The 23792-nt window shown below is 43.4% G+C and overlaps 1 protein-coding gene across 1 annotated transcript in view; it reads left to right on the top strand.

The window, feature by feature from the left end:
* Positions 1-23792, top strand: part of KHDRBS3 (KH RNA binding domain containing, signal transduction associated 3) — a 146382-nt gene that overhangs the window by 111471 nt on the left and 11119 nt on the right. Inside the window, exon 7 of the mRNA XM_058175601.1 lies at positions 5569-5651. Within this exon, the coding sequence (XP_058031584.1) occupies positions 5569-5651 (83 nt within the window). The remainder of the gene's footprint in view (positions 1-5568; positions 5652-23792) is intronic.

Below are 23792 nucleotides of genomic sequence, written 5' to 3'. Positions count from 1 at the left end.
ACACTTAGGCAAGAAAAACCAACGCTAAAGGTACAGGCTAGGGGGAAACTTGGCTTAATGCCAGTAATTGTGAGAGGGATCTTGGGGTCCTAGTAGACAATCCCTTAAATATGAGGTAACAATATGTGGCGGCAGCCAAAAAAGCCAATACAATCCTAGGCCACATTAATAGAGGGATAAAATCAAGATCCTATGAAGTTCTAGTACCAGTTTACAAAGCCTTAGTAAAAGCACATTTTGAATATTGCATTCACTTCTGGTCACCACAATATAAAAAAGATGTTTAGATTTTGGAAAGAGTGCAGAGAAGAGCAACAGAAATTATTAGGAGGCTGGAGGCTAAAACATATGAAGAACGGTCACAGGAATTGGGTAGGTCTAGTCTAATGAAAAGAAGGACTAGGGGAGATAAGATTCCGATATTTGAAGGGTTCCTACAAAGATGGAGTCAAATTATTTTCCAAATCACCAAAAGGCAAGACAAGAAGAACCAACGGATGGAAACCAACCAAGGAGATAAGCAACCTAGGACTAAGGAGAAATTTCCTAATGGTGAGAGCAGACAACCAATGGAACAGCTTGCCTCTGGAAGTTGTGGGTGCTCCATCACTGGAGGCTTTCAAGAAGAGACTGGACAGCCATTTGTCTGAAATGGTATAAGGTTTCCTGCTCAAGCTGGGGGTTGGACTAGAAGACCTCCAGGTTCCCTTCCAACTCTTATTATTCTATGTCCCAGGTGCCCAATTTGTGCAGCACTGTTTTTGGATTTGTTTTGCTGTCCATCTTGTCTAGAGGCCACTTCAAACACCCAGTGATATTAATATGAAGTTGCTGGTCCTAATTAAAGCCCAAAGTATTGTTGAGTTTCACTTGAGCAGAAGACAGAGTGTCAAATTCAAAATTCAATTCCATCCTTTATTGTCAGTGCACAACATATGTACAGTGAGATTGGTTGAGCTCCCTCAGTTGCACCCCACCCCAACACAAAACGACTGGCAGTGAAGACAGAAAATCCCTAACCCAATAAGTGTCCAGGAGAACATTTCTTTCCACATTCCTAACTTGAAGTCTCCAAAAAATGGATTCAGTAAAATCAGACAAGCTGATGTGTTAGTATCCTAGTGACCGTTGAAAGTTACAGAGGCATTAAAAAATGTGTCGTACGACCATTTTGCACAGTTGAAACCAATTGCAGCATCCCCCTGATTCTATGATTAAAATTCGGATCCTTGTAGTTATGACGATTACAGTACAGTAGCGTTTTAAAATATAGAATAACAGAGTTGGAAGGGACCTTGGAGGTTGCTCTTCTCTGCACTCTTTCTAGAGTCTCAACATCTTTTTTTACATCATGGCGACCAAAACTGGATGCAGTATTCCAAGTGTGGCCTTACCAAGCCATTATAAAGTGATATTAACACTTCACGTGATCTTGATTCTATCCCTCTGTTTCTACAGCCTAGAACTGTTTTATTAAAAGAATATATCTTTTGACAATAACTTTAAATTTATAGCCTTTCAAAATGAACAGGATTTATTGGCTGTTAAGAGAAGAAGTAAATATGCTAAATTTAGGTCACGAAAATACTGTGGATATGATTGGCACCCTCTTTCCTTATTTATTGAAGGACACAACAGTAAGCATCTTTTCATTTATATAATAGGTATTCAACAAATTATAGGATATGGTTACTCACAACCGATAGTAAATAAATTTTTGGATCACTGTCAGTTTCATCAATTGTTCAGATTTGTCCTCTATTGTTGAGCGAGGATCCAGAAAGTTACTTGTTTGTACTAGCCAGAGTTGGTGAGATGTTCTTTTTTTCCCCCTTTCCGTTTCTTTGAGGGGCTTTGTCTTTCTTTATGACCTCGCAACTCATTTTACGACTGAAAAAAGTACAATTCCTCTTTAGGGGAGTGTTGATCCCTGGCCAACTGTGGCCAAGACTAATACAGGTTACTGGGCCAAAGGAGTTCGGTTTAAACTGTAATTCCAAATCGATTTCCAAGCGCTGAATGATCAATTCGAATGCCAATTTATTAGAAAGGGAAAAGGAGAAATCCAGCAATCCTCTTCCCAATTACCCCTTTAAATCCAATTAGTGAAGTGTAAACCAGGCATCTGTTTGGGAGATTAGTCAACTGGTTGTCTTGGGAGGCTGTTTTGGCAGAGCTGGATTCAAGAGGTATCAGCCAACACTTGGCAATCACTTACAACACCTGATAGAAAAGTGTTCCAACCTCCTTTAAAGAATGCTGTCTCTTAGCACTAGTCATAGATTTAAGGGGAGCAATCAATTCCATCCCTTTAACAAGCTTTGGGCAAAACTGGGAGCTTCCTGCGGAAATTACCATCTTCTCCCTTTGCTGTGGGTCTGGTAGAAGTTGTGCACCTCTTTTAGGACACAGAGGGAAAAGGTAAAACAATAGAAACATTTTCTACATCCTTAGAAAAATAATAGAATTGTAAAGCACCTAAAGGCAGAACAAGAATCAAGGAGAGAAGCAACTTAGAAATTTCCTGACAGTGAGGACAATTAACCAGTGGAATGGCTTGCCTTCAGAAGTTATGGGTGCTCCATCATTGGAGGCTTTTAAGAAGAGATTGGATAACTGTTTGGGAAGACCACGCACAGCCCTCCCAGGCCCAGTTTCCAGCCGCGATGGCCTCCTGCAGCCCTCGGCCTGCGAAAACAGAGTTTAGGAGGGCCGTGCATGCCCCTTCCCTCACACACACACCCCGGCTCCGTTTTTGCTGGCAGATGGCTAGCAAAACAAAAGGAGAAATGTTTCCCCTTTTGCATTTGAGCATCCAAGAAGGGACAGGAAAGGAGAAAGGGAAAGAGGAAAGATAAAGATGAGAAGAGAGCAAAAATGGAAAACGAAGGAAAGAGGGGAAGGAAGAAGAAAGGAGTATGAAGAGGGAAGGAGAAGGAAGGAAGGAAGGAAGGAGATTATAATGAGAAGGAGGGAGAGTCTGAGGGAAGTCCTGCCTTAGCAGTTGGCCACCACAGGGACCCCCAACACAAGTGTCATCGAGCTGCCTGCCCATCCTACCCCCCCCCCCCCGAGGTCAAACACAACCCTGATGAAATTGAGTTTGACATCCTTGAACTAGAAGACCTCCAAGGTCCCTTCCAACTTGATGTTCTACAGTTATAGATCGTGATCAGAGCCCACCTACACATCACAGACAAATATCTTCCACTCATTTGAGCCATTGATGGTTTCATAAAAATAAAAGCATGCTCAGTTTGGATTAGGATATTTGGACTGGGAGGAAGGGAAGGAGAGAGAAAGCTAGTTTAGCAAAATATAATGAAAGAATGAATGAGGGTATCTCTAATAGCTACTGTCCTGAATACTGCTTCTTGTCCTGAAGGCAGGACAAGAAGCAATGGATGGAAACTAATCATTGGCACGATAGCAGTTGTTCCCGTATTTGAGGGGCTGCCCCAAAGAAGAGAGGGTCAAACTATTTTCCAAAGCACCAAAGGGCAGGACAAGAAACAATAGATGGAAACTGAGAGAACCAACCTACAACTAAGGATACATTTCTTGATGGTTAGAATAATTAATCAGTGGAATGACTTGCCTCCAGAAGTTGTGGGTCCTCCAATACTGGAAGTATTTGAGAAGAGATTGGACAGTCATTTGTCTGAAATAGTCTAGAAGACCTCCAAGGTCCCTTCCAACTCTACTGTTCCGTTAATTCTGTTACATAAAATACTCAAGGCAGATTCAATGCAATTTGTTGATGTTGCCTTTCCCATTCTTCTCCCATGCAAAAATACACCCCCTTCTTTTCATTTCCATATTCCTTCCATCATTTCAGCAAAACCCGAATTTTCCAGAGTCAGCCAACAGCTGTGTCTCAATCTTCTTTACGCAGTCCTTTTGAGCACACAAATGGATTTAAGGCAGAGGCTCCAAGGCCTTGCCTTGGATTGCAGCGAGGGAAAGCTGGCCATCAACTATGATAAAACACACACAATCCTGGTTACCAAGAGACTGGCCAGCTGCAGGCATTGCTGAAACTTTAATGACTTCTGCAGAGCACAAACTGAACATCCAGGATTTTATTCTTGACTTGTCTGGAGAAGAGGTCATTGTGTTGGCCAATAGAGTTGCTTACGTTTGAAGTTGGGCTTCAAATTTTAGCAAAAAAATTTCCCCTACTGGTTCTGTGGGCGTGGCTTGTTGGGGGGGGAGATCATGTGACTCGGTGGGCATGGCCAACTTGACATCACTCACATTGAGGAGCTCCTCACCGACCCCTCCCCTCCCAGCCACTCCTTGTCGCGAATGGCAGGAAAATGGGGAGGGGAATATTCCTGCCTACCATCCTTCCCTCAGTCTGTGCTGAGATTGAGGAATGGATGACAGGCAGGAAAATCCCCTTCCCCATTTTCCCGCCTTTCACAAAAACGGCTCCATTCCAGCTGCCCACCCCCATCCCGCTCCCTCTTGGGGACTACATTAAAGGGACAGGCTGTAGCAGCTCCGTTCTGAATGGAGGGAGAAAAGTTAGCATTCTCTCTGCTGCATTTAGCGCTGAATTCTGTGGAATATCGAGTGGCCAGAAGAGGTGAGCAGCAACCGGCTGGGCGTGGGTGGGGCCAAGGAGAGGTAATTACTATCGGTTCGGCGAACTGATGCCCATAATCCCTAGCGGTTCGCCCGAACTGGTTCGAACCGGTAGAATTTTACCCCGATCTCCACCACTGTAAAAAAGTCAGAACAGAAGTTATTTGTCCCTTACACAGGTCGCAGATTCGTCCTTCTAGAAAAAGTCCAGTCCAATTATTTTTAGAGCATGTTTTGAGTGTCTTGGTGAATCTCCAAGCCTTAACTTTGGTTTCTGGTTTAATTTATTTAGTGGCTTGGATGCTATTTTGCCATTCAAAATGCTGGCTAAAATGGATCTTGATTGGTGACTCGGTTGTTTCTTTGCTCATTCTATCATCCTGAAGAAAAGGAATTGATCTGGATTTAAAATCTTGCAGTGTTGCAACTGGACTTTCTGGTTTTTCCTTGGAGATGTTTCACTTCTCATTGAAGAAGCTTCTTCAGTTCAGAACTGAAGAAGCTTCTTGGATGAGAAGCGGAACGTCTTCAAGGAAAAACCAGAAAGTCCAGTTGTCTCTAGAAAAAAGCACCTTTGGGGCAGCCATTACTGGGAGGACTGAGAATGTCCATAGACATCCGTTTAGCTTAATTTTTCTCCCTCTTCTTGTTTATTTTCCCTTGTCCAGTGCCGTTAATTTGACCATTAGTAAAGATGAAGTAATTCTTTGATTCATAGCTTCCCATGTTCCCCTATCAGATGTTCTTAAGACTTTGCTTGCCATGGGATCAGCCGTTCCATTTTCTTTCTTTTGAGACCACTGAATTAAACATGGGCTGACTTTTACTGAGTAGTTAATCAGTCTCGCCAGCATCTCTCTGTGAATTTAGGTTTCAAGGAAAGAGTGATTTATTTTTATTTTTTTCAGAAAGACAAAGTGATGTTCTGGTATAACTCTTGAATTGTAATGCTGCCTTTATGTGGGCGTTTCTTTACAGGAATATGATGATGGATACGGCACTTCGTATGATGAACAGAGCTACGATTCCTATGATAACAGCTATAACACTTCGGCACAAAGGTAAGGAAAACAATGCATCTCAGGCCCTTAGCTAGAATTAACAGGGTTAGAAGTTTCAGCTGTAGGTGGCTGGGTTGAAAGATCGTTTCTTCCGTTGAAGAGGTCAAGAGAGCTAATGGTGTTTTTGGGGTAGGGAAAAAACATGATCCCTCCAAAGCAGGGGTGTCAAACTCAAGGCCCGGAGGCTGGATCCGGACTTAGATCTGGCCCGCGGGACCACCCTGTAAAGAGCGAACAACCGGCCCATAGTGCCTCTGCCAGCAAAAATGGAGCTTGGAAGGGCCATGGGCGGTCCTCCCAAGCTCCATTTTCACTGGCAGAGGGTTGCAGGAGGCCGTGGCAGCCGAAAAGCGAGCTCAGGATCCCATTATCACTGGCAAAGTGCTCGGGCCACCACAGGCACGCCCCCCCCCCCGACACGAGTGACATTGACCCCCCCACCACGGTTAAACACAACCCTGATGCAGCCCTCAGTGAAATTGAGTTTGAAACCCCTGCTCCAAAGCATTTGGGGAGAGTTCAGGACACGGTGCCTATCCAAAGGGCATCCTTTGCCTTTTCATGATGTCAACTCTTAAATTGTAGAAATGAAGGGCCATGTTCACGTTGGAGTAAAATAGCGTGTAGGTATCTGGGTATGATGGCTTTGTGCCCTCAGAAAGTCCAATTATGTTGGCCTACAGTGCCTGTGGTCTTAGAAGAGGTTCTGCTCTCCTTTCCTCTGACCTGCTAGCGATATGAGCTTTCTTGCAATAATGCCGATATTCACGGTTGACCTCACCTCCGTGTGGGGCTAACTCAGCACATGGATGTCTTAATTATAACCCCGCCTCTCATTGCTCCTCTAATGATTAATTATTAACGATTTCAATTCTATATTTTTACTGCTGTCCTCGTGCCTTGTTTTTATTTAACGTTTACCTTATTTTCCTTCTACTTCCCTTGGTTTTATTTTGGGATAATTTTATGGTGATTGAAAATGACTTCGGGGGTTTTCTCATGTGAGAAATGGCATAGAAGCACTTTTACTAATAACAAAATAGTGCTACCCTCTTTCAAAATGCCCTCGACAATTACATATTTTTTATTTATTGCTATCTTTGCATACAGTTTGTGCCAGGCAGTATATAGGTTTTATACGCATATGCATTGAAGCAGTAGAACAGTATTTCAGGTGTGGTAAGCTTTTAAATGCCATTGAAGGAATTTCTTTAAAATGCTGAGCTAAAATGTAATTGTGAAGACTTAAAATGATTTAGGGGATTATCTTACAAAGTGGAAGCAAATTTCAGCAGGTACTGCCTAACCATTCTTCTTGTTCTTCTGAAGTGAATTCAATGCATTGTAATTCACAGATACTGTAGCAGGATAGAGAGATGGCTGGATAAATAAATGGATTTATTTATTTATAGGAATTACTTTTGACAACTGACTGCAGGGATATAAGATCTACTGGTGTTTGTGCTGGCAAAATTCACTCAATTCCACTGACTATAGAGAACTATGACGTGGGCAGAAGTGCTCAGAGGAAACTAACATCAGTTTGCATAACTTTAATTGAGACCAGTCAATGCACAAAAAGAAAGCCACAATTAACTAGATCCCCAAAAATAGTGGTGTAGATGTTGAAGACTGTACAACTCTGAACTTAATTTGTTTTGGGAGAACCTGTTTAATACTCAAACTATATATGTTGATCCCTCAAATTAAAGACATAAAACGGCTGGATATTTGTAAATGAAGGTAGCTAGATGTTTTAAACCAGGGCTGTCAATCTTGCAGATGCGTCACGCAGTAGCCACGCCCATGCCCGGTTTAGCAAAGAGGGGAGAGTTGTGATACATCATGTGACGACGTGAGTTTGATACCCCTGCTTTAAACTATCATTTCTTGAAAGCTTCCCTTTGTAACTTGCTGCGTTTTTATTCTTTAAAAGCTGGCTGAGGAACTCTGGGAGTTGAAGTCCACAAGTCTTAAAGTTGTTAAGGTTGGAGACCCCTGTTTTAAAGGAACCGGCTGGTTGATCTTTGCACTTCTTCCATGTAACTCTTTAATGTTAATCTTTGGGCTACACATGATGTAAGATAGCATTGTGGGAACTCCATTATAAGTCGTCTTGAACTACCATCCCACTAATTTTAGTGTCAAAGACTGAAGAATTTGTTATTTTGATTGGTCCAGAACAATTCCATTATAAAATCTTTCTGTGTATAGAATGGAATGGAATGGAATTTTTTTATTGGCCAAGTGTGATTGGACATACAAGGAATTTGCCTTGGTGTATATGCTCTCAATGTACATAAAAGAAAAGATACGTTCATCAAGAATCATAAGGTACAACACTTAATGATAGTCATAGGCTACAAATAAGCAATCAGGAAACAATCAATATAAAGATAAATTGTAGAGATACAAGCAACAAAGTTACAGTTATACAGTCATAAATGGAAGGAGATTGATGATGGGAACGATGAGAAGATTAATAGTAGTGCAGATTTAGTAAATAGTTTGACAGTGTTGAGGGAATTATTTGTTTGGCAGAGTGATGGCCTTCGAGAAAAAACTGTTCTTGTGTCTAGTTGTTCTGGTGTGCAGTGCTCTACAGCGTCGTTTTGAGGGTAGGAGTTGAAACAGTTTATGTCCAGGATGCGAGGGATCTGCAAATATTTTCACAGGCCTCTTTTTGAACAGAGAAACAAATGGAAAACTGGAATTGTAACAGGCATAGCTCACAAATTCTGTTTTAAATGCATTTTGTAAACAGTTTATTTATTTTTTATTTTATTTATTTATTTTTGTCACACAGTACATATAAGCAGTCCTAGTATGTGTAGCCTTGCTGTGCACAAAATTAGGCCACTGGGCTGCGAGCCTTGTGGGTTTTTTTGCCATCTCCCATACTGGCCTTTGCAGAGGCAAGAATAGGGCCAAATGCAAACCATTGCTGATAATTCTGTTGCTGATGTCAGCCCACTATTTAATGTTCTCTAGCATACATAAGATTCATCACAGAGGAATTATGGAATAATGGCGGAGTATAGAAACAGAGTCCACCAGGGAGATATACTACATCATTTGGATTTAGCGCTACCATCTGCTTAATAGCGCTCAGATCACTACCAAGATACTTATGATCAGCCATTCATGGCAGTGACAGATGCTGCAGAGAGAGTTAACATGGCAGAGAATGAAGTTTGTTACTAAAACTCAAGAAGATGTGACCAGAAAGAGAAAGGATTTTGTTTCCCAGGAAAGATCGCTTTTATCCCCATTTCTTATCCGTCTCTCTAAAGCAAACATTATAGTTTTGGAATTATCAAGACAGACCCACTTCGGCGTAAGGTTGAGGAGAGAAGGATGGGAAGAAAAACTGAGAAAACTACAACATGTGATCCTCAAGGGTCCTTGATGCTCCCTGAGTGAGCTTTGGAGATGTTTCAGTAGCTTGGTTGTTTTCTTGCAGATGTTTCATTACCCAACTAGGTAACATCATCTGTTCTGTTTCCCTCCCCCAATACTCCCAACAAAGAGTCAGTCAAAGGCCTTCTTTTCTAATTTATTTACATAGATAAATGTTCTGGCCACGTCTACCCACGGGCCTGCCAAATCTCTGGAGATAACTAGGAAATTATAGATAAGGCCAGAGTTACTCACAAATATATTCTTCCCTCCATTGATACAGTTTGCCCGCGCAAATTCACTGCTTTGTCCAAGACAAAAAGCCAGGAAGTTCCGCCTACTGCTTTTATAGTGTCTGTAGATGTCACTGCATGACTCATCATTCATTGGCTTTGTCCCAACGCCTCCTCTGCTGCGCGCGCTGGTCACGTCTGCGCAGTCTTGCATCAAGCCAAAACTGTTCTTGGGGCATTGCCAAATCAGAAGAAGGCCCAGGAGAATCAGGCCTTGCCGGCCCCTCCTCCTCCCTTTGGGTGGGTGCCAGGGAGCGAGAGGGCCCAGGAGAAGCAGGCCTTGCCAGGTCTTCTCCCTCACTTTCTGAATCATCCGAGTCCAGGAGTCCGAGTCCAGGAACCTGGGTCACAACATCATCAGTGTTAGAAAGGAAGGGGTTGCTTTCTGTTTATATACAAGCAACTTGCCCTGTCTGGGAGTTTTTGTGATTCAGCCACACTAGGTTCACCAACACTGTCAGGGCAAGTCACTCGTATATAAACAGAGAACAAACCCCACTCCTTTCTAGCACTGATGACGGTAACTGGTTAGGTAATGAAATGTCTGCAAGAAAACAAGATGAAAGAGAACGAAGGACCCCCACAGTTTCTTGCAGACGTTTCTTGCAGAACCCTGAGCTACAAATATTCTCTTCTTATCAATACCTCAAGGAAATTTTATGTTCCCACGGTAGCGCACTTACTAATTATGGGTAGGTTTGCCACCACATCTTTGAATGAAGCTGCCAGCTAATTTAATTTAGTTTACTTTATTGTCATTGCACCTTGTACAACGAAATTAAATGCCATCTTCAGTGTACATTATAATTATAAAAATAAAACACAAACACACATCGTTCACATTCTATACAATTGAATTGAAAACCGACATTGCATTAATATTGCACTACACCGTAGAATTCAATATAGTTACTGCCCCGGGCACGAAGCTGTTTTTCAGCCTATTTGGTCTTGTTTTTATTATCCTGTACCGTCTGCCAGATGGTAATAGTTCAAAAAAAAAAGGGTGCCCAGGATGAGATGGATCTTTAGGAATGTTTTTAACTTTCTTAAGGCAGCGGGAACTATAAAGCTCTTCCAAAGAGGGGAGAAGGCAACCAATGATCCTCTGGGCAGTGACATTAACCCTCTGGAGCGCTGTCCCATCTGCCACTGTGCAATTGGCAAACCATGCACAGGTGCAGTAAGTTAAAATACTCTCTATGGTGCAGCGATAGAAGGTCACCAGCAGTTTTTCATTCAGTTGTTGTTTCCTGAGAAGTCTCAGGTAGTGTAATCTCTGCTGGGTCCTTCTGACCAGGGCTGCAATGTGAGCGCCCCAGCTCAGATCCTCTTTTATGATAACACCCAGAAACTTAAAACTAGCCACTTTCTCCACTCAGTCTCCATTGATAAGCAAGGGCTCGATGTCTGAGCTATTCCTTCTATAGTCCACTATAAGCTCCTTGGTCTTACTGGTGTTAAGGACCAAGTTATTGTCTCCACACCACGAAAGCAACCGGTCCACCTGATCTTGATAGGCAGACTCATTCTCCCCCTCCCCACCGCCGGAGATAATTTGAGGAGTTTAGGGGGTCAGATCCAATGTGGTTGTGAATCAAAATTAAAAGAAAGGCACCTAAAGTAAGACTTCTGAATTTTACGTGCAAAGAATGCCCTTTGCTTTTGGAATGCATGACGTCATTGGTCAAATCTCCAGAGTTCCTACACATTATTTTCATCATTTGTCCTTTTTTTGGGGGGGTGGGGTTGCCATTTCTCTTTTACTGTTGTTACAGCCTACCTCCCCCTCTTCCTCCCAAAATTGAGTGGCTTGTTATGACTTTTCTGGCAGGAGTGCCTTGACTTGAAACGCTCGAATTCTGACGATGTTCTCAAGCCACGGACTGAATTGAACTCCTGAGTCCAATAAGAAAGGAAACGGCAACGACTAAAAAAGTGTATTGCCGAGAAATTCTTTTTTGCTTAGGGAAAGCTGTAGCGCCTCTTTCCAGAGCTTGAAAGCACCCAAGCTGTGCTTGTGGTGCTCTGCAGTTATCAATCACAGGACAAATGATGCTGCATTGTTGCGAAGGCACGCAGCAACATTCTTCTTGGATCTTTAAAGTGGATGTAATTGGATCATTGAAGTCTGAAGGCCCCGCATTGCATCTTGAAACGGTAGCATTGAGATTTCAAAAACTTGTACTCTGTTATTAACCGTCGGGCTTCCGTTTCTCTGAATTTTATATGAATCAGCAGTACATTGCCAGTCACACCCAAATAAATACGTTTTAAGCACTCTCACGTATGCCGAGCTATTGTTGCTGGTAAAGGCAACCTTTTCTCTCTATGGATGTATCCTGAATTTACAAGTTAGGAGTAGCCTTCCAACTCGGCAGGAAATGGAATAAAAATTTCACAACTAATTATTTGATGCCATTTTTCAATGCAGCCTTAAGTGCTATATCAATTGAATACTACTCAATTTTCTCTTGTTTCTGCTAAGGGGAAGATTGAGTGCTTAAAGGTGAGCCATAGTATGTAACTTTTTTCTCAGATTTGTAAGTCGAAGAGATATTTCTGAAGGTCAGCAGAGGGCAAAACTGGATTAGCTTCACAATGCTTTACAGCCCTCTTTAAGCAATTTACAGAGTCAGCATATCACCTCCAACAATCTGGGTCCTCGCTTTATCCATGGATGGAAGGCTGAGTCAACTTTGAGTTGGTCAGGATCGAACTCCTGACAGTGAGTTTGCCTGCAATACTGCATTCCAACCACAGTGTGCACTCGCTCTCCCTCTCCCCCCCCCCACCTCTATACACACACACAGAGAGATTTGGACTTGGACATGGCATGTTTGAGTTTAGGACCATCCCAACATGTCCTAATCCAATTTTGCTTATTGTTGACCATCAGAAATATCTCTTCGACTCACAAATCTGAGAAAGAAGTTACATACTATATATGGTATACAGTATTTATATATAAGACTTTATAAAACCTTAGTAAGACCACACCTAGAATACCGCATCCAGTTTTGGGCACCATATTGTAAAAAGATGTTGAGACTCCAGAAAGAGTGCAGAGAAGAGCAACAAAGATAATTAAGGGACTGGAAGATAAAATGTATGAAGAATGGTTTCAGGAATTGGGTACATCTAGTGAAAGGAAGGACTAGAGTAGACATGATAGCAGTTTTCCGATATTTGAGGGGCTCCTACAAAGATGTGGGAGGGAGTCAATCTATTCTCCAAAGCACCTGAGGGCGGACAAGAAACAATGGATGAAAACTAACCAAGGAGACAAGCAACCTGGAACTATGGAGAAATCTCCTGACAGTGAGAACAATTAACCAGTGGGATGACTTGCCTTCAGAAGTTGGGGATGTTTTTGGTGTCAACTCGCAAAGCATTTTTAGTCTGCTCTCAAGTTGCCATGGGTAGAAGGAGGGGGGAGAGAACTGAAGGAACAATTCAGCAGCCACATTCCACACATACCTTCCTCAAAAGTTGGATCTCAAATTACCAGAGCCAGTTTGTGAGGCGTGGTTTCTACAGCCTGGGAAAGTGCCTCCTTGGAGAATGTGATTTATGACACAGCCTGAGGGGGGCGGGAGATAGGGTCATAGTTGAGCGGTAAATTACCTGAGGCAGAATTGACTACACTTGGAAAGCTGCCGACATTTTTCTCCTAATAAACAACAGGATTTCTTTTGAAACTTGCTTGAGGTTCATGAGTTAATTAGGGCATACGTCGGAGCCCTGACAGTTGGTTTTTAAGAAGAGATTTTGGACAGCTGCTTACCTGGAATGGTAGAGAGTCTCCTCCTAGTTTATTTGGCCAAGTGTGGTTAGACACACAAGGAAGAGGAGGAAGAGATTGCATGTAGCAGTGTTTCCCAACCTTGATACCTTTAAGGTGGGTGGATCCTGGCTGGGGAATTCTGGGAGTTGATATGAAACACTGGAGCGGGGAATGAGCTACGACATTGAAGGACTGAAAACCAACTGCAGCTCTACATTCATTATTCTTGGAAAGAACAAAAAAAAAAAGAGAAAGCCTCCCATTTGAAACATTGCACTATGTAAGTGAAGCTGCTTCCAGCTGTAATATATCTGTCTCAAGGATATCCATCACGTTGAGGTCATAAAAATGTATTCCTGTCGGCCTGCGAACAGACGTGAAGACGTCTTTTAAAATCTACTGCTCGGAACTACGGGATTGCTTGACTTTCACAAGGAAAAGTAACTATGATGGAGGTAAGAGTGAATTTTAATGAGGCATCTGCTTTCTCTCCTTTGAAAGCAGGTCTGTTCCCCAATAAAGCCGTGTTATGTTAAAAGTGAGAGGCACATTTTTTTTTATTTTTATTTTTTTTCTCAGCTCCACATGGCAGATGATGTCCTGTGAACGGCGTCAAATCTGGAAGGCTTCTTCAGCATCAATTACAAAATATGTTTGAATTTTTAAGCAGGCAACTTTGTTTTCCTGATCACAGAAGGCTCAGGGGAAACGTTCCAAGTTTTTGCGTGCTCTAGTTGAGAAAGCAAAGGGGGTGGGGGGAGAGAATGAGCCTGAGATCTCATCCCCCTTCTGGCACTGCAAGGTTTCTGTGTGCAAAGCAGCCGAGCTTTGTTCCCAGAAAGTTGTTCAGTTCAGACGTGGAAATTGTGGGCCTCCGTCGAAATGGCTCCCCAGGAAAGGAGTTTTAATTAGCTTTGGCTTTTGTGCGTCTTCTGCATTGAAGCCTTTTGTGGAGTGTGAACTGAGAAAGGAAATTTGCTGTTTTAAAAAGTTCCAAGCAAGAAACCTCTGGAAATTTCAGATACCTGTAGTACATTTTGTCTTTAGAAACAAAAAAAAAAAAAAGCCATGTGTATCCGAACCGCGTGTAATAATAATAATAACAGCAACAACAGTTGGAAGGGACCTTGGAGGTCTTCTAGTCCAACCCCCTACTCAGGCAGGAGACCCTGCACCACTTCAGAGAAATGGTTATCCAACATCATCTTAAAAATTTCCAATGTTGGAGCATTCACAACTTCTGGAGGCAAGCTGTTCCAGTGGTTAATTGTTCTCACTGTCAGGAAATTTCTTCTTAGTTCTGGGTTGCTTCTCTCCTTGATTAGTTTCCACCCATTGCTGCTTCTTCTACCCTCAGGTGCTTTGGAGAATAGTTTGACTCCCTCTTCTTTGTGGCAACCCCTGAGATATTGGAACACTGCTATCATGTCATCCCTAGTCCTTCTTTTCATTAAACTAGACATACCCAGTTCCTGCAGCCGTTCTTCATATGTTTTAGCCTCCAGTCCCGTAATCATCTTTGTTGCTCTTCTCTGCACTCTTTCTAGACTCTACATCTTTTTTAATCGTGGCGACCAAAATTGAATGCAATATTCCAAGTGTGGCCTTACCAAGGCATTATAAAGTGGTATTAACATTTTATGTGATCTTGATTCTATCCCTCTGTTTATGCAGCCCAGAACTGTGTTGGCTTTTTTGGCAGCTGCTGCACACTGCTGGCTCATATCTAAATGGTTGTCCATTAGGACTCCAAAATGCCTCTCACAGTTGCTACTATTGACCTGTTGTCTGGGCATAATTAATTTTGTATAATTAATTAATAATATGTTTTCTGGGCATAATTAATTTTGAGTAAAAGTACAATAGCCGTAATTATACTAGTAATCTTAATAAATATACCAATATTAATCATAAAAATAAAACAGTTTGTCCATCTTACATTTTCAATACAAATTTTTATTATCTCTTTGAATTCTTTTTAAATACTAACTTCTGTTTTTGTTAGTTAATCATTGGTAAGATATCTCCCATGTTAAGTATTCTGTTTCTTCCTTTTCTTTTAAGTGTCAATTTACCATGTTTTCCCCAAAATAAGATATCCTCTGATAATAAGCCCAATCGGGCTTTTGAGCGCATGGCAATAAGGCCAAGCGCTTATTTCAGGGTTCAAAGAAATATAAGACAGGGTCTTATTTTTGGAGAAAGACAGTATCCATCTCAGCAGATTCTAATATTTTTTATTGCACTTTCATCTATGGGGACGTCGTCATTATTCCATTGTTTTGCAAACACTATTCTTGCTGCCGTTGCTACATGCAGAATTAAATATGTATTCCCTTTATTATATTGTTCTGTTAGTATCCCCAGCAGAAATATTTCTGGTTTCAAATCTGTTTTATCATTTTTTCTAACCAAGTACGTATTTTAGTCTAGTATTTTTTTTTCTTTGGGCATGTCCACCATATATGATAAAATGAACCTGGTGTCTGGTTACACTTCCAACGTTTAGCTGACAAGTTTTCAAACATCTTTGCTAACGTCGCTGGTGGTAAATGCCATCTGTAAAAAAAATTGTATAGGTTTTCCTTATAGGCCGTTGACTTTGTTAATTTACAATTTCTATCCCACAATTTCTGCGATTTGTCTAGTTCTATTGAATAACCAAAGTTTTTAGCTTTGGTTATGATAAGATGTTTTAGAAACTATGGGAAAGAAACTGATCGTTTTTTTCACTTGCTCTTCTTCCAGTTTAATACTCAAGAAGTGGCTGTAAATTTTTTAATTAATTTTTAATTTTTAATATTTTGAATATTAATTTTTATAATTTTATAATTAATTAATTTCACAATTAATCTGTCCCTAGTAATAATAAAAGACGTGGTGGCTCAGGGACTTTGAAACAGGGGCTTCAAATCCTTAGTGCCGCGTAACAGGATAAGCTCCCGTTACTTGTCCCAGCTTCTGCCAACCTAGCAGTTCGAAAGCATGTAAGAAATGCAAGTAGAAAAATAGGGACCACCTTTGGTGGGAAGGTAACAGCGTTCCGTGCGCCTTTGGTGTTGAGTCATGCCGGCCACATGACCACAGAGATGTCTTCGGACAGCGCTGGCTCTTTGGCTTTGAAACAGAGATGAGCACCGCCCCCTAGAGTCGGGAACGACTAGCACATATGTGCGAGGGGAACCTTTATCTTTACCTTTAGTAATGTCTGGTCTAGTTCTGTTGGTTCTTTATAGAAACCATGCGTTCTTGCATTTTTCACACTTGACAATTGTTGCAGCATCTCCATACTCACATGATCAAAATTCAAATTGGTCACTGGCATGTATTTATGATGGATGCGGTGTCCCAGGATCACGTGGTCACCTTTTGCAACCTTCTGACAAGGAAAGTCCAATGGGGGAAGCTGGATTCACTTAACAGCCATGTTCCTAATTTAACAACTGTAGTGGATAACTTAAGAAGGGAGGGGAAGAAAGGTGGTAGAATGGGGTAAAAGTCACTTCACAGTTGTTATAATTAGCTGTAGAAATTTGGGGCCTCAATTGTCTTAAGTTGAGGATGTTTCCTTTTTTAAAAAGGAGGGGAAAAAATCATCACTTTCCCATCCTAGCTGAAGGCAGTGGCGCTAATAATTAGCTAATTTATTTTTGGGGGAGTAGGAAGGAATTTGTGGAGACAGCCCTGACTAACTTATTGTTATTGCTTAACACAGTGTAAGCCGCCCTGAGTCTTCGGAGAAGGGCGGGATATAAATGCAAATAAAATAAAATAAATAAATAAATAAAAAATAAAACTCTTGGTGTCCCCTGTGTACTTCCAGTGTTTCAGAAGCAACATTGAGGATGAGGTCAAGTCAACTTCACTCTGCTTTGTAAGGATTAACAGATTAACAAAATAATAAAGTTGGAAGGAACCTTGGAGGTCTTCTAGTCCAACCAAAGGGTTGTCCAATCTCTTCTTAAAAACTTCCAGTGTTGGAGCATTCACAACTTCTGGAGGCAAGTTTGTCGTGTCCCACTCCTCCGCTGACGGCCAGGTCAGGGAAATCCGAATCAGGCGTGCCTCTGCAGCTCTGCCAAAGTCCTAGCAAAGTCCTCAAGACAGGCAGGAGACCAGAAAGTGACTTCAGCAAGATATGTTTAGACTTTGCCTGACTCAGAGAATGCCAGAAAGCAGATCCTTTATATAGGCCATGGGGTGTGGCTCCATGACTCAGCACTTATCCAGGCCTGCCCCTCCCTTCCTTCTGTTGCCTCCGCCTATCAAGTCTTCTGACGCAAGGGTCACTCCAGGCTCCAGCTGTTGGCAATAGACCTCCCTCAGGCTCACATGCTGTGGAGGAGGGGGAGGGGTCGAGTTGCTCCGTTTGCCTGGGCATGGAGCCAGAGCTGGGGGCTGGAGGTATTTCTTCTTCTTCAGCCTGTCTGGGCATGGAGCCAGGGCTGGGGGCTGGAGGTATTTCTTCTTCCGTGTTCGGAAGCAGATAAGAAGACCCCGGCTGAGGTGAGATTGGACGAGACACAACAAAGTTGTTCCAATGATTAATTGTTTTAACTGTCAGGAAATTTGTCCTTAGTTCTAAGTTGCTTCTCTCCTTGATTAGTTTCCACCCATTGCTTCTTGTCCTACCTTCAGGTGCCTTGGAGAATAGCTTGACTCCCTCTTCTTTGTGGAACCCCTCAAATATTGGAACACTGCTATCGTGTCATCCCTAGCCCTTCTTTTCATTTAACTAGACATACCCAATTCCTGCAACCAGTTTCATTCTTCGGCAGGGAATGAAAATGTTCAGAAATGGCACAACTAAAGAAGAGTGTATAAAAGAGAGTTTTTCCAAGCTGGACTTCAACTCCCAGAATTCCCCATCTAGCAAATCTGCAGCAATTTGTAGAAGGTACAAACAGTTTAGGCATGGAAGTGCCTGAAAATTAAAAATATTGGATATAGGGCAGGGGTCTCCAACCTTGGCAACTTTAAGACTTGTGGACTTCAACTCCCAGAATATCTCAGCCAGCAAAGCTGCTTGAGGAATTCTGGGAGTTGAAGTCCACAAGTCTTAAAGTTGCCAAGGTTGGAGACCCCCGATATAGGGTACTGTATTTACTTGCTCTAGCCAAATCTGGTCATTTAGACAATATATAATTGTTTTTTTGTGGTTTTAATTGCTGTGGTATTACTCTGCGATCAATTGGATTGAGATGGGCAGCTAGAGAAATTGGATAAATAAATAAATTCAAGATGTGTAGAATATCTTCCAGCGTTCCAGCCAGCTCATTAACTCCACTCCCAACCTTGCCTTTTGTACAACACCCAGGGATTAAGATGATGAGTGGCCTAAAAAATAACCATCAGTCAATAAAAATAAATACGTTTGGAGACGCGCCCAGCTTGGGGTGAAAAAAGCCAAGGAAAAATTAGGACTTTAAAAGGGATCATCTGAAGGCTTATTCTTTGGGAGCCCGAGAGTGTTTTGTATGGTGAGGCCTGTGACATGCTATTCTCAGAGATAAAAGACATTTTAAGATTATGCTACAGCTGGAGATTATCCTGCTTATATTTGTTTTAATTGCTTGGGAGACAACCAAGCAGCTATTAGCTGTAGGGGATGAAAGCTGGCTACAAGTGCCAGACTGGAATAAAGGATGAAAATCAGAATTGATGTTCTTGCTGATGTTAAGCTACCTCACCACACACACAAAAAATGCACAAATGAGCAAAGCATAAAAGCCACAGCCGAAGAAACGGGGGTTGCTATCGATTAGATACTGTCGTGCTAATCTCAAACAACAGGAGAGACGTGGAAAGATCTAGAAAAACCCAAGCTGCCTTACCTGTCATCCTTGGAAATGGCCTTGAGAGGTTAGAAACTACAGGTGCTCCTCAACTTACAACCTCAGTTGAGCCTCAGAATTTCTTTTGCTAAGGGAGATAGCGGTGAAGTGAGTTTTGCCCCATTTTATGACCTTCGTTACCACACTTGTTAAATGAATCACTGCAGTTGTCGAGTTAGTGACACGGTTGTTAGGTGAGTCGGGCTTCCCCATTGACTTTGCTTGTCAGAAGGTCGCAAAAGGGGATCATATGACTCCAGGGACACTGCAACCGTCATAAATATGAGTCATTTGCCAAGGGTCTGAATTTTGATCGTGTGACCGAGGAGATGTCTGTGAGGATTCTCAGTCATCCAGGTCATGGTTGTCCCAAAGGTGTTTTTTTTTTCAAGAGGCAACTGGACTTTCTGGTTTTTCTTTGAAGACGTTTCACTTCTCGTCTACGAAGCTTCTTCAGCTCTGACTGGACGGTAGGGAATACAAGGATGTATACTCCTTGCAGACAGCTGGCCATTTGCATTCTTTAAGTGAGTCATTGAGGCCCCCTGGAAGTTTATCTTTATCGGCAGGGTCACCTGAGTGTTGCAAATGGTTGTGGAGCCTTCTTGGAACTGCTGAAGAGGCCATTATGTCAAAATTGAACAATCCTCTCTCAACAGAGGGGGAGGGATACGACATCATCTATCTCCAGTCTACAACACAATCCTTTCAACAGTTCCAAGAAGGCTCCACACCCATTTGCACCACTCAGGTGACCCTGAGGACACAGATAAACCTCCAGGTGACCTCAGTGACTCTCTAAAACAGGGGTGTCAAACTCGTTTTCATTGAGGGCCGCATCGGGGTTATGTTTGACCTGTGGGGGGGGGACAGGGCAGGGGTGAAATCCAGCAGGAGATTTTCTGGAGAACCGGTAGCGGAAATTTTGAGTAGTTTGGAGAACCAGCAAATACCACCACTGGCTGGCCCCAGAGTGGGGTGGGAATGGAGATCTTGCAATATCCTTCCCCTGGAGTGGGGTGGGAATGGAGACTTTGCAGTGTCCTTCCCCTGCCATACCCACCAAGCACACCATGCCCACCAAGCCATGCCCCACAGAACCGGTAGTAAAAAAAAAATTAGATTTCACCACTGGGCCAGGGGGATGTGGCCAGCTCGCTGTCACTCATGTTGGGGGTGGCCTGTGGTGGCCCGAGTGCTCTGCCAGCCAAAACAGGTTCCCAAACTCCGTTTTCAGCTGGGTCAGCCTCCTGCAATCCTCTGCCAGTGAAAACGGAGCTCGGGAGGGCTGCGCGCGGCCCTCCCGAGCTCCGTTTTCTCTGGCAGAGGCACTGCGGGCGAGTCCTTCATCGTTTCCAGGCCGGCCCCAGGGGCTAGATCTAAACACCTTGCGGGCTGGATCTGGCCTCCGGGCCTTGAGTTTGACACCCCTGCTCTAAAATAATGCAAATGATCAGCTGTCTGCAAGGACTATAAATCCTTCCATTCTCCACCGTACAATCCAGTCAGAGGGTGAAGAAGCTTCTTGGATGAGAACCGAAACGTCTTCAAAGAAAAACCAGAAAGTCCAGTCACGTCTTACGAGAGAGAGAGAGAGAGAGAAAAGCACCTTTGGAATGATCATGGGGATGCTGCGATTCTGTTCTGTCCTCCTCCGCCTCCATCCGAATGATGGCTTAATTAGCCGGCACTATCAGCTCTGGCGGCAAAAGAGCCAGCATCTGCCAAGAGCCCTCGTTATTTTCCACGACACTGGTGAGTCACAAACTTCAGCTCTAGTCAATCAGTGGATTTGCCTGTTACAAAGAGACACACCAGCTCTCGCTGCCTTTTATATCCTGTGGGGTGTGGCTCCATGACTCAGCACGTCCTAGGCCTGCCCCACCCTTGCTTCTGTTGTTCCCTCCTCTCCTGCTTACGAAACCTAGGGTCCAGTCAGGCCTGATTGCCATCAGCCAGGTCTGGAGGCGTGGCCTGGGGGGGGAAAGAGTCAGGGGACGGAGACCTTGTTATCTCCTCCACCTGGCCTGCCTCTGGCTCCTGGAACTGAGCCAGGGAAGCTGGTGCTCCCGAGGTAAGTCCTGACGGCCCTTCTCCCTCACAGTCCAAGTCACTTTCTGGCAGCAGGCCCGGCTCCAAGTCACTTCCGGGCATGGGGCCAGGTTCGGGGGCTGGAGTTACAACAGATTCTCACAAGTGTGAAAAATGGTCACAAGCCACTTTGAACGGTCCCCAAATGAACGGTTACAAGTTGAGGACTGGCAGTGCTTTTCGGAAAGCATAAAGCTTGCACGAGAAACATCTTAGCATCTTTACTATAAAAAAAAGAAAAAGAAGCTTTCGTTTGCTAAGGAGCTGCTGCATAGATGGAGGAGAAGACCTTTTACTCAGCCAGGGGAAGGTAGAAGGATTTCATAATTCATAGCGCTACACCGAGCAGCCAGACTTGCCCAAGGTTTAACCTGATATGGATCTCCACGGCTGTTGATCTAACACGATTAGGCAGGTCTCTTTCCAGCTGACCGGAGGCTTTGAACCTGAAGTGCTATTCATGCAGAAGACGAAAGGTTTCACTTTGGGCATCCTAGTTACTCCATGTAAGTGAACCATGCCAGAAACTTGGCGTTGAAGCCTCTGCAAAAGGTCAAGCAAGTAGCAGACTTGTAGACGCGAAGAGATGGTAGAGCTGATCTGGGAAACTTTGCTCCCTGGGAGGCCGTGGTGCTTTAGCGTGTCTTCTCTCGCTTAGTGGGGCATGTCGATTAATTTGATTTACAATCCTCTGGTATATTGGAAAGATAGGATAAACCGGAAGATGGAAGCGAGCTGTTGCTTTAGGTTACCGTTTCTCCACCATGGCAGCTGAAAGATGTGGAGAGCTCAACTCCCATAATTCCCATCGTACCAGTGATGAAATCCATTTTTTTTTTACTACCGGTTCTGTGGGCGTGGCATGGGAAGGATATTGCAAAGTCTCCATTCCCACCCCATTCCAGTGGAAGGAAAATGCAAAATCCCCATTCCCACCTCCCTCTGGGGCCAGCCAGAGGTAGAGTTTGCCGGTTCTCCGAACTGCTCAAAATTTCCGCTACCGGTTCTCCAGAACCTGTCAGAACCTGCTGGATTTCACCCCTGCATCCTACATAGCCACACAGAGGAGGATAGAGACAAGGGACCAAGGTGTCCCTCTTCCATTGAGAGTCCCCTGATTTGTGGCAGTTGAAATCTGGAAAGTCCAACGTGTGCTGGCTTTCAGATCAACTTTATTACGAACCCAGTTGGAGAAATCTATCCAACCCTTTGAGCCACACGGTCATTTTTCCATTTTTGTGCAGGTCCAAAACAGGTTTTTGTTTGGTCTACTGGCTTGTTTTAGGACAATTAAATGAATTCATCACTTGCTGGTCGGTTTCCACCTGTGATATTTCTGGCACTTAGGGATGACTTTGATTTAGTGGTTCTGTTTTGAGCCAGGTTGGGATTCATTTCGTTCGATCATCTATAAAGAACACGGTTAAAATGTATTTATTTCTTTATCGCACTTAGAATCGACTCGGGGCATGAATGACAGTTTAAAAGGGCCTCCTGTTTAGGAATAAGCACAACTGCTTCCCAAGATAACACTATAAACACCTTATAGATTTTTGATAACTTTGAAGTCAAAAGGTCTACAGGCTGGTTGCAAAAATCTTCCAGGTAAATAAATACAGATAATTTTTGACTCACAACAATTTGTTTACTATCCATTCAAAGTTATAGCAGCACTGAAAAAAGTTATGTGACCATTTTTCACAACTTACCACCACATACCATCCCGATGGTCAAATGATCAACATTCACACGCTTGCCAATTGGCTCATATTTATGACGATTGTAATGTCTTGGGGTCACGTGACCAACTTTGGCGACCTTCTGACAAACAAAGTCAAATTCAGATTCACTTAACAATCATGTCACTGACTTAACGAATGCAATGATTTACTTAACAACCATGGCAAGCAAAGTCCTAAAACGGAGCAAACTCGCTTAAGAAATGTTCCACTTAGCAACTTAACATTTTGGGCTCTATCGTCATAAGTCAAGGTCTTTCTGTAAGTTCTCTGTCCTAGTTTTTTTTCCCCACTGAGGGTGGCAGCAACTTTAACTTCTTCTTTTTTTCTGAAATGAAACTAAAACAACATGTTAAGAGGAACGTCTTCCAACCATGCTGCTTTCCGGATTTGCAGATTCTGTCCATTTCCAACAGCCTTTCTGCTTACGCCTTTTGGCATCTCATGTCAGTCTTTCGACCGTGCCTGTCGTGTCCCACTCCTCCGCTGACGGCCGGGTCAGGGAAATCCGAATCAGGCTTGCCTCTGCAGCTCTGCCCAAAGTCCTAGCAAAGTCCTCAGAGCAGGCAGGAGACCAGTAAGTGACTTCAGCAAGATAAGTTCGACTTTGCCTGACTCAGAGACTGCCAGAAAGCAGATCCTTTATATAGGCCATGGGGTGTGGCTCCATGACTCAGCACTCATTAAGGCCTGCCCCTCCCTTCCTTCTGTTGCCTCCGCCTATCCAATCTTCTGATGCGAGGATCACTCCAATCAGCTGTTGGGAATAAACCCTCCTCAGGCTCACATGCTGTGGAGGAGGGGGAGGGGTCTAGCTGCTCCGTTTGCCTGGGCATGGAGCCAGGGCTGGGGCCGGGGGATGCTCCCTCCTCTGCAGCCTGCTTGGGCATGGAGCCAGGGCTGGGACCGGGAGGTGCCCCCTCCTCTGCAGCTTGTCTGGGCATGGAGCCAGAACTGGGGCCGGGAGGCATACATTCCTCCGTGTTCGGGAGCAGATA

This window comes from Ahaetulla prasina, chromosome 3 (genome assembly GCF_028640845.1).
Source record: "Ahaetulla prasina isolate Xishuangbanna chromosome 3, ASM2864084v1, whole genome shotgun sequence".
NCBI lineage: Eukaryota > Metazoa > Chordata > Lepidosauria > Squamata > Colubridae > Ahaetulla > Ahaetulla prasina.
The sequence above is the reverse complement of the archived record's forward strand: the minus strand, read 5'-3'. Positions and strand labels throughout refer to the sequence as shown.